At 41.9% G+C, this 17,036-nt stretch overlaps 1 protein-coding gene across 2 annotated transcripts in view; it reads left to right on the forward strand.

Moving 5' to 3' along the window:
* The first annotated feature begins 4,460 nt into the window (after positions 1-4,460).
* The window catches only part of LOC125326780 (transmembrane protease serine 11E-like), a 40,991-nt gene continuing 28,415 nt past the window's right edge, over positions 4,461-17,036 (forward strand). The window contains exons 1-4 of one of the 2 annotated variants that reach the window (XM_048305253.1): positions 4,461-4,804; positions 4,889-5,082; positions 13,616-13,737; positions 14,450-14,568. In XM_048305253.1, the coding sequence (XP_048161210.1) occupies positions 4,919-5,082; positions 13,616-13,737; positions 14,450-14,568 (405 nt within the window). In that variant the 5' untranslated portion in view covers positions 4,461-4,804; positions 4,889-4,918. Of the gene's footprint in view, positions 5,083-13,615; positions 13,738-14,449; positions 14,569-17,036 lie in introns of both variants that reach the window. The other variant, XM_048305252.1, reaches the window with a different exon arrangement.

Below are 17,036 nucleotides of genomic sequence, written 5' to 3' on the forward strand. Positions count from 1 at the left end.
TCTTTGGATCACCTGCAGCCTTTGGAGCTGTGACTCAGACAGTCTGGCACTGTTCTCCAGGCCAGCAGATGACCTGCATACCAAAGGGGGCTGTTGATGGCAACATTCCTTCCCCAGTGGACAGACCAGATGGAGGGACTGTGCTAGGAAATAATGTCTCCTGTACTAGAGCATGATCAAAATGTAAGAAAGAACTTTTTTACTGTGAGAGTACTTGGACTTTGAACCAGGTTGTCAGGACAAGTTATGGAGTCTCCATCCTTGGAGATGCTCAAACCACAATGGGACATGATCCTTAGCACTCTCATCCAGCCGTGCTTGTTTTGAGCAGAGATTTTGGGCTAGACCATCTCCAGAGTTCCCTTTCTGCCTCAGCTGCTCTGTGATTCTGTTCTCTCCAAGTGCCTTAGCGGCTTCAGGGAAAGACACATGGCCGTGGCTAAGGGGTGGGTACAGTCTCAGGTGAGCTGACTGTCCCTCAGCTGTGTCTGTGACAGCTGAGTGCTCTGGTAGCCAGCCTAAAGAAGCCTGACACCAGGTCATTTTCACGCTTGACCCTTAGATGCCATAACAGTGCTCTTGTCCCAAACTTGCCTGGCACTGTTGCCTTTGAATAATCAATGGAAACAGCAGGGCATGGAAGGGAGAACAATCCATTCTGTGCCACCTAAGTAGAAAGCAAGTTACCTGAGAGAGAGCTAGAAAGAAGGTCTCACAGAGAGGCAGCCAACCAAGTGGGACCCTCATTAGGTACTCTGTGTTTCTATCAGAGTGACTAATCTCCTGAACTGTGGCTGAAAATACAGCCAGAGTTAAAACAGCTGCAGGATGGAGGTCCTGGACATGATTTTCATTATATCTAATTTAGTCTATGAAGCCTTGAAGGCTAATGCAGTGTATGATAAATCGGGTGACCACTGACAAGAATGCCATGTAGGATCTTGCATGCTGCTGCAGAGTAAACTGGAACAGGTAATAGCTGAGGCAGAAAGCATCTCAAACTCTGTTTGGCTTCCACCAGGCAACTTAGGTGCTAACAAATAATATGAGATTAAATCCAAGCTACCTATTTTCTGGGGAGGTAGAGATGTAGGAAAAGCCTTCTTTTGTGTGTGCTGCCATCCGCAGAGCTCTGTCTAAGTGCTCCCAGTAAGTCCCTCTAGCACTTCAGATTCGTGAAACAATGCTGCTCTTTCTTTGTTCAATTGGAGCTGTGCCTGTTAAAGATTTATTTGTATTTTAAAGTGCTCTGTTTCTTTATAGGCCTAGTCTAAGTCATGTGAAGATCTCCTGTCTCTTTGGAGATGCTGTGTGCCTTAACAGGGAGAGGAGGATTCATGCACTGGATGTCGAGAGTTATTAGCCTGAGAGAAGAAAATGCAGGCTGGCCTGTTTCACTGCACCAAGCTGCAGCTCTGTCTGAGCAGCTGCAGAGGACAGGCACACGTGTGCCACCTTTTTGCCTCAAACGGGGCGACGGGCTATGAATTCTTTTCTAATGACTCTGGCACTGGGGGACTTCCGTTGTCGAAGGGCGTTGCTGGTATTCTGGGCTGGCCTCGCTGGCTGCAACTCAGACGGGTGTAGCAGTTTCTGTTACAAGGCCCTGGAAAGAGGGACTGTTTGGAAACCAGCCAGGACAGGATCTAGCATACTTCAGAGCTTGAGGCTGTAGCATCACAGGATCTCCATGTGTTCAGTATCTCAAAGCTGCATGGGCATGTAATAAAATCTTGCCCCAAGTGACTTTTCAAGGCTCAAAAGAAAGGTCCTGGCTTCTCTTCCAGCTCTCATATTGGCTCTGGAGAATAATTCTATCCTTTTAATGGATTTTCTGCTTTTGTTTTTCTACTTATCAGTTATTAACTGCCATCAGTTATTTAAAGCCATGGTCAGCATTTCATGTAGCAAAGGAAAGCATGAGATAATAAACTGGTGACCTTTTCTGGTCAAAAGAGTAAACTTGTGTAGCATGTCCACAGCTGAAAAGAAAAAGTATAATGAAATGCAGCTCATTTAGAGCTTCTGCTGAATTTTGAAGGCCAAATGCAAGAAGTTTTTGTGTTTTTCAGGAGGGGGAGGCCTGAAGCCATAACTGAGCTATCCAGGTGTGCTGATGGAAAAAGGAGTGGACTTGTCCAAGGGAAGGATTTCATCGCAGTGTGCCAGTTTGGTCTTATCAGATGCTCACAGATTTACAGAGTAATTTAGATTGGGAGGGATGTACAGAGGTCTTGTCAAACACCCTGCTCATAGCAGCTCTAATTAATTCAGGTTGTTTAACGTTCAGGCTGTTTAACAGAGCTTCTGTCAGTTCTGTTAAACATCACTGACAGGAACACTCAGTTTAAAAGTAATGACTGACCACTGTCTTTGGTCTGAAATTCATGGCATGGCTTGAGTAACTGGTAGACAACTATGAAAAACATCTTTGATTTGTAAATTCCAAAGATGTTGCTACAGGACTGGCCAGCGGTCTTCTCTAAAGGTGCTCTTTGTCTCTAGAGCCCGTGAGCCTGTGTTAAGTATGCAAACACAAACCCAGGTAGTCTGTTATTACCATTCTTAGGCAAGCAGTGTGTCTAACTGGCTGGGCTGACTTTGCAGGGTTAAATGGAGAGAATGGTCATTACATCTTTTTACACTTTCATTCACAAAATCCTGTGCACCCACATTCTTGGATTTCCACCCCACGCTTTGATAGCTGTGCTGCTTCCCTAGTATTAACCAAAAAAGGTTACTAATTGCCTAGGTTGCTGAATTACACCCTAATACCAAGCACTTTGCAACTTGATAATTTATTGTGGGGAAAATTATTTGTTAATTATTGTCTTTTCTTGATCTGTCTGTACCATTGTTCCTGGGGCACAGGTATGTGTAAATTAATTTTGCATCATCTGAAAGAAGCAAGGGTATTTCCTTATTTCACACTGCTTTGCTGGACAGTTCATTTTAATGGCTAATTAATTTGCAAACAAAAGCAACCTACTTAAAGTTTTATTAGGCAGGTTGCAAAATATTCTTGATTGTAAGAAAATGAAATAATTTTTTAGGAATATCTTTGGTTTTCATATTCTGGAGTAACAATAGGAATAGTCTGTCCTAGTGTGATCTGAAAGTTACTAGAAGTTCATTCACCTGGTGCCCAATCCCTTTTCTCTGGCACTTCTTCCTGAGAATCTTTGCAATTCTAATAAATGTTTTTCATTCTTGTTTCAGGGCTCAAGGTCTCAGGTAAATGATGTCTCAAAATATACCTGTCTGCTAAAACCTGCTTCTCTTGTAATATGTCTTTTACCTGATCCAGGTGGTTAGAGTTTGCCACTGAACTTCTGCATGCATCAGGGAAAAATCTCTGCATCTCATAGGGTAAACACTTCAAGGGCCACTTTTTCCCAGCATAAAAAAGAAGAAACAAACAAAAAAACCAAACCAAACAAACAAAAAAAAAACCCAAAAAAAACCTGGGAGAAAAAAAAAGGATGAAAAAACTGAACAAGGAATTCTAAGGTATTTTCTTGGCTCCTGCATTGAATCGGTTTGTAACCAATCTCCATGAAGTGCTTGAGTTCCTGTGGAGGTGTGTGTATTTCTGGGTGGAGCACAGAATCCTTTGTGCACAATCTTTTTTGAGTTTTACTAATTTTGAAAAAGAAAATAACAGGGTAGGTGGTGGGGAATGGAAGGTACAGCCCAGGGAGGATATTAGTACTTGGCAGGTACCTGTGTACTCAGTCAGTAAAGCCCCAGGTCCCAGGTAAGGTAGGCAACTGCGACAAAGCCCTTTCTACAGGGAGCTTGGAGAATCCAAAAAACCCAATTGATTTGATCAAGGCAAATGAAGAAATTGATGTTAGAGAAACAGCAGATGCTGTTCAGCAGTGATCAGCTTTTCCCACTGTCCTCAAAATGGTCTGCCCAAATGCTCCTACAATTGCATTGAAATGCCTATGAATGGATAACTTTGGGGAAAGATGGAAAAGGACTTGATATGTTTAGGTAAAATTTTCTTCAAATCTTCCTTGTCTTTTTTTTTCCCTCCCCTCCCTTCATGCTGAGACTGTTTCCAGAAGATAGTGAATGTTCCAATAAAAATTACTGAAATCTTGAGACTTCATTGGAAAACCAAATGCTTCAAGATTTTTGGTACAAGTGCATCAAAGAGCAGAAAACAGATTTGCATTCTGGTAATTTTACTTCTTGTTTCATGATTTTCAATTTTCGATGTAAATGCAGATTTTCTCACTAGTGAATCTCCATTTTCCTCCTTTCCAGCTGGCCCTGAAGAATCACATTTGTGCTGGGAGAAGGGAATTCCAAGGAGATTGGTGGCCCTTTTCACAGAGTAAGCATTTTCCACAGGCGGGGTTATGCCAACCATTAAATGACTAACATGTAATTAGGAGGCTGGATACTTATAGTTGTCTTGTCCCTGATGCCAAGGGAGTCCAGGACAGCTGTGGATGAGTGAGCACCGAGGTAGATTAGGCTTGGCTGACCAAGCTATTTATGTCCATATTTATTTTTGTGTTGGCTCTCTCAGAAGACAAGTGACGTAGCGTTGTGGACAGTGTGGTGCCTCTCTGCTGTGGGTTTTACAGTGAGCGTGTGGTAGAAGGTGCAGCCACTCAGTACAAGGCCTGCTGTAGGGATAAAAGCTGGACAGAAGGGGAGTGCTGGAAAAGGGAAATCTCACGCACTTCCTGTTTCGCTGTAGTGAAGAACGAGTCTTCTTGCTTGGGCCGGTTTATCTTCTCACTCCATCTCTGCCTGGGGAGCTCTTTGATGCGGAGCTGATCGGAAGGTTACAGTCTCCTTATCAACTCCATGCTTACCTCTGTTTGTTTTTATTCTGAAGTTCGTTCCCTCATTTTGCAATAACCCACAGGGTGCTGGGTGTTGCGCCAGCTGTGCCTCAATGAAGGATCTTCATTCAACACCTTTCCCTTCCCGTCACACCAGTCAATGCGACTCCTGCGTTTTCCAGCACCATTCGCTGCGCAGTCCAGACTTTAGTCAAGCCTTCGTTGGTGGTCAGAAAGGCTACCAGGCCTACCGGGACCTACCATGGGATCTTCAAAAGTAGGTGGCATGTTTTAACTTGGCAAGTTTAATTTGGAGGTGTAATGGCGGTAAAGGGTACTGTCTATGGGAAAGCTTTAGGGCTTCAAGGACATAGATCAAGAAGAGAAATTTCTTTTTCCTCTTGCCTTTGGTGCTCAGTGCTCTATCTAAGTCTTTCATCCTTTTAGACTTGGGGTAAATCATGGATCTGTCTGAAATGTGCAGCCTGAAAAAGGACAATAAATGGAGGGAAAGCTGAACAGGAAATTGCAGGCTGAAAGGGAGGTTTTGGAGGTTGTGGTCTGGATGAAAAGAGTAACGTGGCTGGAGTGAGAAATGCAGAGAGAAATCCTTCTCTAGCGTGGCCAGGAGCACAATGATTTGCTGTCTGTTTAGAAAGATGATGTGATGGCTCATGTTGACACTTACCTTTTCTTCCTTCTGATCATCTTATTCTGCTTGCAGCAGGGTTTTATTGCAGTGCAGAATCCAAGAAGCTCTTTTGTGCCAAAATCAAGCGTTAATAACATGATTTTTGGAAAACATGGGGTTTAGTCTGGTGTAGCTGCAATAATATTTCCCCCAAATCCTGCAAAAACTCATGATTAAATTAAGTGATGGCAGCACAACTACCTAAGGGGAACACTATAGATGTTCATCATTCTGGTTTTGACCCCTGTATTTTAAGGAAGAAGCCATGATTTCTAGGGAGTAATGAGCAGATGGTTTGCATTGGAAAGTATTTCATGCAGTCAGAGATGCTGGATATTCTTAGTTTTGTTTTACCATAACAATATTTAAGGCAATGCTGGAAAGTTCAGAGTATTTTTACAAAAATAAATCTTCCAGCTGCAACACTCTACTGCTATCTCTTGGGTCAGAGCAGAGCTTGGGTCACAAAGGTACAGGAAACCTCTTGGAATTTTCTGTTTAACTCACTGGGTTCTGGATTCATGTGGCAATAGGGGGATGCTCAGTCTCCCATGAGTTTGTTTTTTGTTGTTGTCTCAGCAGTTGATGAAGCTTAAAAGTATGACCTCAGGAACAAAATTCAAAAGAAATTGAATTATTTTTTAGCACCCTAATGATTTGGCTGGATGGTTGAATTTTTGTGTGTGATTGTTAAAGATTACAACATTAATCTTGTCTCTGTGTTGCTTTGGGGAAATGGCTGTGGATGATTCCAAGATACTGCTTATTTTTTCCATCCTCACTATTTTTAAAAATTGGGGTTTTAAATAATTTCTGGGCATGTTGAAATAGAAACGTTGTTTCTGGATGGACAAAACTTATTCTTCGTGCCCAATGAAGTGTTTTTCTCATTTTGTGGGAATAATATCATTTTAGTCAAGAGTCCTGACTTTGCCAGAAGATGAAGTTCATCTTTGTGTTCTGTGCTGCCTAGAGGTACCCTGCTCAACACCCAAAGATTTTCTGCCCTGTTTAATATCCATAACTTAAAAGGTATTCTATTCTAACTGTCAGGTAAAGAAGAAATCCCCATCAGCTGTGATTACCAGTTTGTGCATGTTAGATAAAGAGGGAAAACTAAGTGAGAGTTCTCTACCTAACAGAATTGAAAAGCCTTTTTTTTTCTAGTTAGATGTAAATCTACTTGCCATGACTTGGTGATATCAACAGTGGTGTAAATAATTTTAATGACAGTGTGCTAGAGGGTGGTTAAATAGCACCTGAGTACAGTTTGTTTGCTTCCTAGTTAGGAAAGGATTTAATTGTTTAAATGGTTGTTTAAATTATTATAAAATCTAAAGTACAGTGGGAGAAATCCGTGTTGGATAGTTAAGTATTTACACGTTTGGGAAGAGATGACTAGATGCCTAGTCTCGATCTAATCCCCTGTGCAGCCTGTTAGATGTCCAGAGTTCTTTGCTGGGCAGGGATGTGGATCTGAGTGTGGAGCTGTAAGCTTTGCTGTTTGAGCTCATCCTTCTCTGCCTTAGTCCCATATGAGAGCGGAGTTTCACTATTAGTTTTATCCAATTCCAAGATGCCTCTTTTCAGAACATTTAAAGCTAAGTTGGAACGTGTGCTCTGTAAAATCCTTCAGGAAGCCAACCTGCTAAGGAAAACTGGGTGGAGTAGACAGCCTTGCTGGTCTTGTCCCACTGTTGTGCTGCGTCCTGCACTCTGGGAAGCAGGTGCAGTGTCCTATCTGCAGCTTCCTTGTGAAGATCTCGTGCCTCGGCAAGGTGAGGTACAGAGTAGCTGGTGTTGTATATGGCAGTCTAAAAGTGAATATGCAGGTGGAAATGCAGTGCCACTTGCACCAATTTGTCATGCAGTAGGTGGGCAAAATGAATGCAAATTACAGACTGCTGAGGTGTAGCAGGAAATAGATACCAGCCCTGGTGCAAGGACACTCATGTGCCACTGGCATTAGTGGGAGTTTACCTTGATTATTGCAGGAGGCAGATGTGGTTCCTTCATGGTGCTGAAGAGAAACCTATTCTGCTCAGCTTGTCCCGGAGTAGACGCTGAATGGAGGAAACCCTAGTGAAATACTTCTGCTTCTGGTGCACACCCCACCTGATTTGACTGATATGGAATTGGTACCATTTATGTTTCCTTGCTGCATTCACTCAGTTTCTGGCCATTTTAGACAGGAAAACAAGAATGAGACAAGAGCTCCTCCTGAGCCTCAAAATCTTGCCACCTGAGCAAGCCCCAGTGTAATCCCAGCAGCTTTTCTGGCCGCTGCTGTTCGTTTTAGAGGGTGTTTCAGGAGTGTTTCACTTTATTGATTTTTTCACATGCAGTTTTATGATTGGGCATTTTTGGTCAGCATAAGCTTTGAAAATCAAGGCATTTTCGCCTTCCACCACATACTCCTTCCATGTTTGTGTGTTTTATTCCTCCTTTTGAAGGAAGCCAAGCTAACACAAAGCTTGGGATGGCCTAATTTGACATGCTTCTGATACAAGACAATCTGAAAGCTTCATGTGGTCTGTGGGCAGATTTGGTGATGACAGGGGGACAGATTTTATACAGAATTGAGCATGGGAATTTTCCAGTTTCTCTGTCACTGGAGAATTGCCTGGGGTTTCAGTATCAGCTGTACCACTTGTCTAAGGAGCTTTCTCTAATTTCAGCAGCATTTTTCCCATGAAAAAAATCTGTCCATCTCTGTTCAGTGAAAACACATTGCTGGAGTACAGCATTTCACTGTTTATCTACCCAGCCCAGCAACTGTTTATTAGATATTGTGGTTTAGCCTCAAACAGCAACTAAGTGCAATGTAGCCTCTCACACCCCACACACACCACCCCCCCATTACTGAGGGGAAAAAAGATAAAAACCAATAGGTTGAGATAAGAGCAGTTTAATAATTGAAAATATTATTATTATTATTAATAAAAATAATAATAAATAGAGAGGCAGGAAAAAAAAGTACCCCAAGAAAGACAACTGATGTACAATACAATTGCTCACCGCCCACTGACCAATGCCCAGCCCATGCTCCAGCAGGGAATGGCACCTTCCAGCCAACTTACCCCCAGTTAATATACTGAACATGATGCTCTGTGGTATGGAATATCCCCGTGGCCAGTTCAGGTCAGGTGTCCTGGCCATGCTCCATCTCAGCTCCTTTTGCACCTGCTCACTGCCATAGCATGGGAAACTGAAAAGTCCTCGACTGACAGTGAGCACTACTGAGCAACAACTAAATCATCACTGTGATATCCACATTATTCTCACACTAAGCCTAAAACTCATCTTTGTATCAGCTACTAAGAAGAAAATTAGCTGTATCCCAGTTGAAACCAGGAGATAAAGTATAAAGTACAGAAATTATGTATTATTATCCAGAAATGTAAGCTTTTAAACTACAGAAGAAGGTGAATGCTTTGGGTCAGATTCTGAGTTGACATAATCTGTCACAGCTGCACACCAGCAAAAGGGCTGGTCTGTCACATCAAACTTGCAGAACTCCTTGGGAGCAATGGTAAGTATAGTTTTCATATACCAGTAAACAGATTTATTTCAGGAAACAAATTAAAACACATCACTGTCCTACTATTTCTGTATTTGTATATTACAACTATTGCTATAGTGATTTTTATAGATTTTTTTTTCTCAAAGCACCTTAAGAGAGAGGTAGTACGTGTATTCTAAAACAGGGGAGAAATTTTGTCAATATAAGCATGCCTCTCTTGTAGGAAGGACTAAAAGCAAAGGACGTGTAATAGCCTGCAAGAGATCATCTCTAGATGACTGTTTTGGGTTTGGATTTTCATCAGTCTGTCTTGTCAGCACCTTTCTTGAGCAGCCACTGTCAGTGGGTGCGTGCCAAAGCACAGCCTGTGCTCTCTTTCCTGGTGCCTGCTGACTTAGCTGGACACTGCCTCTGATACAAAGCTCACTGCAGGTAATGGAGGTGTTCCGCAGGTGTCCAAGTGTGATTCCAGCCCTGGTGAGGAAAACCTTTGAGGCTTTTCCTCTGAAGCAGACAGTTTGACTCATAGAGGGCAGTTATAATTCTGCTTCTTTGCAAGAAGTGAATCTAAATTTCAGTAGGTAAAAGACACTAATTTCTTCTGTAAACTAACAGTTCCAGGCTGCAGTGAGGCAAGTGTGTGTATGATTTATTTAATGCAATGTTTATCATTTGTTTATTAAACAGCACCCTTAAAAAGCCAGGTTAGGATATTAGGCAATATTTTTAATTTTCCTTTGAGACTAGCATTTTTTCTTCTGATACTCTTCTGTTACTAAAAGTCAGATGTAATTAACTGTGTCCTTCTTATGCCTTCTAAAATGCATAATGGGAGGGATCCCTCTGGCTCTGTATTCATTGGTCTGAATTCCTCCTTGTTGAGGAAAAGGTTCCTGGAGGGCTTCTTTGTGTATGATGTGAAGGAACCCAAGTATGGAATGCAGGGCTCCAAATCATGTACCACTGTTCAGGAAAGGTCTCAGGGGGTATTTCTGGGAAAATGTCAGCTGAACGTCAGTTGAAAAAGCTAAGACAATGTTGGGAATTATTAGGAAACAAAGAGAGGACAAAAAAGTAAAATTGTTATGTCAGTGTAAACAATTCTCTGTCAGTTTTTGTTGTTTCTCTTTGCCAGCAAGTATTTCACTCCTCTTCCTCATTGGAAAAATCTTAATCCGAGACTTGGCAGTTTTCTGCCAAGAGATGACATCCAGTCCTTGCTTGCAGTGTGTTTGAGATTGCTTCACAGGCATGGTGTCCTGGGAAAGAGCAGAGTTTTTTGGGGAAGAAGGAACAGCCACTTTAGCTGCAAGCAGAAGGGACCTTGTCAGAGGTCTGTCTGTGGTCAGTGGGAAGCTTTCAGCCTCAGGTACTTGGTTCAGGCTTAAAATTTCCACTTCTACTCTGGAGGACTTCACTGACCTTCCCAGCTGGAGTGTTTTTAATCTTAGTGTGCATTTCTAGGCTACAGTCCCTGTTCCCTCGCTTTGAGCAGACAGCTCCCAAGGAGTTAGCAAAGACTGCTTGACCCTTGGTCTGAGAGAAATAAATTCACAGCACTGAACTTTTATCAGCTCTCTGCAGAGTATTCAAGCCCTGACAGATCATCACATGGATCTCAGTTGTTTCAGTTCTGTCATAGTTATTTCTCTTGTGTGTACTGAATCCCTGTAGGTACTGTTCAAGTTTATGCAGTGGGACATGTCAGATAAAGTAATTAATTTTTGAGGAATGACCCTTAGAAAGTACAGCAAAGCAGCAATAAAGCTCAAAGTTAATGGGAATCAAAAAATATCGGTTCAGTGATCTTTGTGGGTTTGTCTCACAGATATCTTTCAAAACCTGGATTTTAAATTCTCTTAGTCTGCAGCATGTCTGTTCAAGATGTCTATCCAGATGATACAGCCTAACCAAGGATATTTGGCTCAAAAATGCCTTTTGTTTTTGAAACCAATTTTCATTTTTAAAAGAAATTAGGACTGGAGAATAAAATTTAACAGCTGTTTCATATTTCTATATAAAAGGAAGGGGGAAAGTTCAAGATAAATCAAGAAAAAAGATGTCCAAGTCCCAAACAGCACCCCCTCCCCCCATTAAGTGACTTTCTAAGATGAATTTGTCAAACAGTTTCTTGTTTGAGGAAATTCAGTTTAGAAGCTGGTGCTGAGACCCCTCTGCACCTCTTTGAAATGATGTTCTCAAACAGGTTTCATGAGTTAAGTGAAAGTCATGTGTGTGAATAGAATTACACATGTGAGTAAATATTGTGGACTGGGGCTTCTGTTTGTTAATGATGACATGGAACTTGAAGTAGAAGAAATAAAGAATAAGAGTTACAAAAACCGTTACGCTATATGCAAGGGAGTGCTGAAAAGGTTTCACATTGATAGTACTCTGTTTAACTGTGTCCCAGCCATGCTACTTCTGCACTGAAACCGCTGTTTCACTGATAGGACAGGCAGTAATTTCTTCAGGCTCACCTACTGCGGTGCAGAGGTGGCATTCAGCCTTTCAAATGGGCTTCTCCAACCCAGCATTTTGGTTTGAGGTTACGCCAGGATCATTATAGCTGAAACACCTTCCGAGTGTTTTCCTTCTGTGCAGCCTAATCAAGACAACTGCTTTTTAAATGAGAGTATCCACAAGAATACAGAAGTAGGTTGTCTTAAGTTACATGCATTTTTTTGTTTGTTTTGGTGGCTTTTCTTGCAACTCAGTCTCATTTCAAATATGGTAGACACATTTGCAAAGCATGTAAGCCATACAAAAGACTACTACCTGGAGTGAGGGGAAAAAACCCCAACAAACCATAAAACAGCAAATGCACATGACAAATTAAAATTGAACTCACCACTGACTTTATGATTTCACCTAAAAGCTTAGAAATATTCTCGTTAGTGAGGTAGAGTCCTGACTGTTTATACTTGCACATTTTTCATTTCTGCAGTTGAAGTTTTAAGGCAGTTTTCATAGAGTAGTCTCAGAAATAATTTTGGAGGTGCTTATCTCTGAACTGTTAACAGGACTATTTAATTTCAGTCTTTGTTTTTTGGGGGTCTGGTTGATTGGTTGGTTGGTTGCTTGGTTGGGTCTTTTTGGTTTTTTGGGGTTTTGGGGGTGGTTTTTTTTTTTTGCTATGGGGTCACAAATGAGTTTTGACACAAACTTGATGAGAGGTTAATGGCTGTTAAACAGGATAGCAGGAGGGAAGAAAACACTAAATAGGACATGCAGAACAAGTCAGAACAGATCCAAGTGACAAATTATTACTCCCATTTTCATTCAATCACATATCATGATATTTGGCCTGAGTCAGTTGTTTTCCAAGCCAAAGTAATGATTGTAATTGTAAGGTATCGCAATGGAATTAGAATGAAATATCAGGATCTGCTTTGGTATTTATAAGCTGTGCACAGTTGCTTGCTGTCCCTTTCCTGCACACAGCTGCAGGGGTCACTTGCAATTATTTCAACTTATTTGAATGTATTTAAACTTCTGGCTCATGAGGTGTGTGTTCGGGGAGCGAGCTGTGTGTACTTTGTATGTGGGAGCTCACTGGGGCACCTCACACCCTTGGGAGAGGATCCCTGCAGCCTGGTTTCCTGGGGTAGGCTGTACCTTAACCTGCAGGTGTGCATGTCTGCATGAGTGAGGTATCTGAAATAGAATAAAGGACCAAAAATTGTGTCTCCTTGTTCTGTGTTTTGTAATGGCTGATAATGCAATAGCAAAATGGCTTTAAAGTTCTTAAGGAGTCTTTGAGTTTATAGACAAAGACAGAATTTGCTGTAACCAACCTTTTTTCAGGCAGTTTTTGTTTATAACACTGACTGTCCGTTGGCTTTCCATGAGTTAATTTGGATTAGTACCCACATAATTAAGAGCACAACAGAGAGAAGCATCTGGTGAGGCTTACTACTCACATGTCCTTGCCCTTCCCTGTCATTCTATCACTTCAGCAAATACTGCTTAAAGCAGTGCTTGCATTTGTGTTTAGATTCAGTCTGAGTAAAACAGGAAACACTGGCTGGCCTTCTGAAATCTCTATCTCTTTTTTTTGTCCAGCTCTGTTTTGAAGGCTGAAATGGATTGAGCAACTGGAATCATGTATAGATATGTACTATACAAAGCATGAGGTGCTTTTTATCAATTTTACTGCACAAAGCAGTTTTGGGAGCAAAGGTGCCAGTGTGTCTGATAACTGATTTGCTTAACCAATTAAAAGCTGCATACATTGCTGTGTGAAAGTTCACCTAGCTGAAAAATAAGTTTTATTCTTGAAAATTTCTAGTCAGGAGTCACATGAGAATCTTAGTGGGACTCCTATTTAATTTGGCCCTAATAATACCCAAACCCTCAAACCTGTCTGTGTTCCTTGACTTCTAGCACATCCCAACACCTATATCAAAATAGTCTTGAGTCATGGTTTCATTTTCAAGGGTGTTGGGTGAGAAGTCAATTAATATTGCTGGGAAGAATCAACTAATGTTGAGGGATAAAACTTCAGCTTAATTTTTTTTTTGGGGGGGGGGAGGTGGGGGCCTTAAATACAAAAGAATCTCCTATTAATCTCCCTTTGTTCTTATTTTCCCCCAGAATTCATCAGTCAGCCATCAAAACAAGACATCTCGAGCCCTGGAAAATTGCTGTAATTGTTATTGGAACAGCAGTGGCAGCAGCTATCACCATTGGTCTCCTTGTTTATTTTCTGGCATATGGTAAGTTTTGCATAACGTATCACTATTCCTATGCTTAGTGAATTTCCTCTGTGCCTGTTGTGCCAGATGATGCTGGGAGTTTTCACCAGTCTGTCTAAAGTTTATTTGGGGAAAAAACACTGGCTTCTTTAGAGCACTCTTTCCTTCCTCAACTAGCATATTTGCAGACCTCTTAGGAACATTTTCTGCTGTGCAGGTTGATTTAGGGCTGTGGTTTCTGTTGGTTTTCATTTACTTACACTCGTTTCACATTTTTCTCATTATCTACTTCTGTCATGAAGTCGACACACAAGTGTCTGGTCTCCCTTACATGAGTGACAAACAGAGCCTTCTGCATGTCTGTCTGGGGTGTTTCTCTGTTCCCTATCCCTGATCACTAGCAGCTTCCTGCCAGAGCTTGGTGTTGAGTGGATAGGCCAGGAAGGAAGATAACTGAGCAGCAAGGTGCAGGTTGTGATCCTGTGTGAGCCCCAAGTGCTGCTGGTTGGCCACAAATGTAACTGCTGGGGAAACTTGGATTAGATCACCTAACTGAATTGAGTACTTGCTCTTGGGCTCCTGGCTTTTGGAAGCGGTATTTGAATGGGTTGGATACAGGTGAAGGTTCATCCACTCCCTAGATGTCTGGATATAATTCAGTGCCAGGTGTTTCTCTAAAGTTCATTCATCTTGGTACTTTGAGTATTGCCTGTTCCTCTTCTTTCCCTTACAGATCAGAAGCTGTTCTATTACAGCGCCAATGTAAAAATCACCAACATCCGGTACAATAATGAATTTTCCAGACAGTCCTCAGGAAGGTTTAGAGACCTGAGCGAGAGGGTTGAGAGACTGGTAAGTTTGGACCATTGTGCCTTTCCATTAAGGACTGTGTGATAATACAAGAGTCATTAATGTGAACAGCACACTCGGAGACCACAGGGTCTGCTGTACTCTCAGTCGCCTGGTGGGCAGCCCTGGGAAATGGATAGCATGAGAGGCATGGCCATATCTGGCAGAGCAGGCACTTGCCACTCGGCATCTTCTAGCCTGTCACTTCTCTCTGTCCCTGCAGTGGTGAAGTAGATATTTAAAATAATCTCAGCTTCCTCCTATATCACTGATCATAGAATCACAGAATATTCTCAGCTGAAAGGGTCTCACAAGGACCATGAACTCCAGCTCTTAAGTGAAATGCCCATACAGTAATTGAACCCACAACCTTGGTGTTTTTAGCAGCAGGCTCTAACCAGCTGAGCTAATCTCATCGTTTGTGTGTGTTCTCTTTCCATGCCCTGAGCCTGGCTTTGTGATTTATGTCCCATTGTCTCTAAGGAAAGCATTCTTTTCCACCCTCTCCTTTACAGGGTGGGGAACTCTACCTGTTGGGCTGTTACTGTGTGTTGAGAAAACAACACACAAGCCCTTTTCCTGCGCCTTTGGTATGTTTTGTTGGGAAACACTCCCACAAATAGCAGAGGCTGCTGAGTGGCTCTCAGTCATACAGCAGCTATGGAAATAAATAGACACATTGCAATTTCCTTTCTTGTTTTCTCTTTGAGACACTACCCCAGAGATGCTAATTACAGAGTCCTCTCTATACAACAAAAAGCACGTGATTGTGCTTGTATCTTTTTGTGTTTCATTCATCAGAATCCGATGCATATCTCTTACCTCCTGTTCGGCAACCATGCACAGATACCCAGTTAATAGGACAATCCTCTGCTCCCCACTACCATTTAATTTAGGGCAATGTCACTTGTCCACAACAAAATGTGAGCTGTGCTGGTCATTGCTCTGGAGAAGTAGGGTGTTGTGTAGGGACTTGGCAGTGCTAGCATCTCTTCACAGCTCCACTGCTGAGGGCCTCAGTGATCTTAGTCAAGTTGTCCTCTTCTCTGTACATGTCTGTTTTCTTTCTGCCCTCTTTGTCTACTGGGACCCATACCAGATTTCCCAGGATGTGCTTCTGGTGCATATCTGCATGTATAGAGTCTTACACAAGCTGTGTTTGCTTAGGTGCTACCACTTTACTACTATTACCTAATAATTGCAGGCTTTTCACCTTGTGATATAGGACCTTGGAGAGGGAATGTTCTCCCTGACCAAGAAGACTTTGCATATTGCTGAGGGGGAAGGCAGACAAGGACTGGGAAGGAGTCTGAGGAATAACACTTCATTGAGTACAGTTCCCACTCCATTCCTCCTTCATTTTATTTAAAACATGTGCCTCCTTGGCAAAGTAACACTTATTTTAGCTGAGAAGTTCTTTCAAGACAGTGTCCAATGCAGTCAGATTTCCTCTGAACATGCCTATCAATTTAGATGCTTGAATGGAAGCCAGTGCTTTAGAAACCCCATCTCCTCTCTGGGTGTTGAGCAGTTCTGACAGTAGTGACAGTAAATACCAGTGCAGGTTGAGCAGTGAGAACCATTATATCAGGGCATGTTAATTGTACCTGATAAGTAACACCATAACAAACATACACAGAACGGTGTTGTCTTTCCTTCATTCCTGTAACTTTTCTTAAGAGCGGTACTTAATTCAGCTGTTAAATTCTATGTTCCTCTCTCAAATTCTATGAATTCTTTGCTTATATAAATGGTCCCTGCCATAAGTTTGACTTTTTGTGGTTTTAGCTCCGGGTGTTCCATTTAAGAAGGATGTATGAGATTGCGAATTGTCTGTAACGTTACTGAAAGCAACTCCATACAGTCATAACACAGTGTGTTCCTTGTAAGTCTGATTTTATAACAGCAAAACTCATGTCGTGGTGATAAAAGTCAAAGCAATCTTTCCAGATACACATATCCTCTTGATATCTTGACAGACAGCTGTCTCAGAACATCTGCATTTTTATTCTCAGCATCTTCACAGCAACTCTCTAATAGAGGATGAGAGAGTTATTTATCACATTTTCTAATTTGTCTGGATTTACCAAAACCCTTTGCAGTCTTTCCCTGGCTGGTGTCAGGGTTTGGGTATCCAAGCCTTCCCATTGTCACAGTAGTAACAATACCTTAAGCTCAGGTTGTGAAACAGTGAGTCAATGCAGATAAATGCAATGTCTTTCTCAACACTTGGTGCAAAGTGAACAGAAGTGAATCATCTCTGATAATCAGAAGCATTCAAATTACCTGAGTTAGTGCAACTCTCTGCCAAGTGTTCCCTTCTCTGACTCCTTCCTGAAGAAGCCCTCCTTCATTTGTCTCCAGAAAGACCCAGAAAGGAGCTCTTTTCAGAGCTGGTGTTTCACCAGGAAAAATGTTTTTGCTTCCATATGGAAGTCATATCTTGACTTCCTTGGGACCTGCAACAAATG

Source organism: Corvus hawaiiensis, chromosome 5 (assembly GCF_020740725.1).
Source record: "Corvus hawaiiensis isolate bCorHaw1 chromosome 5, bCorHaw1.pri.cur, whole genome shotgun sequence".
In the NCBI taxonomy this organism is placed as follows: domain Eukaryota; kingdom Metazoa; phylum Chordata; class Aves; order Passeriformes; family Corvidae; genus Corvus; species Corvus hawaiiensis.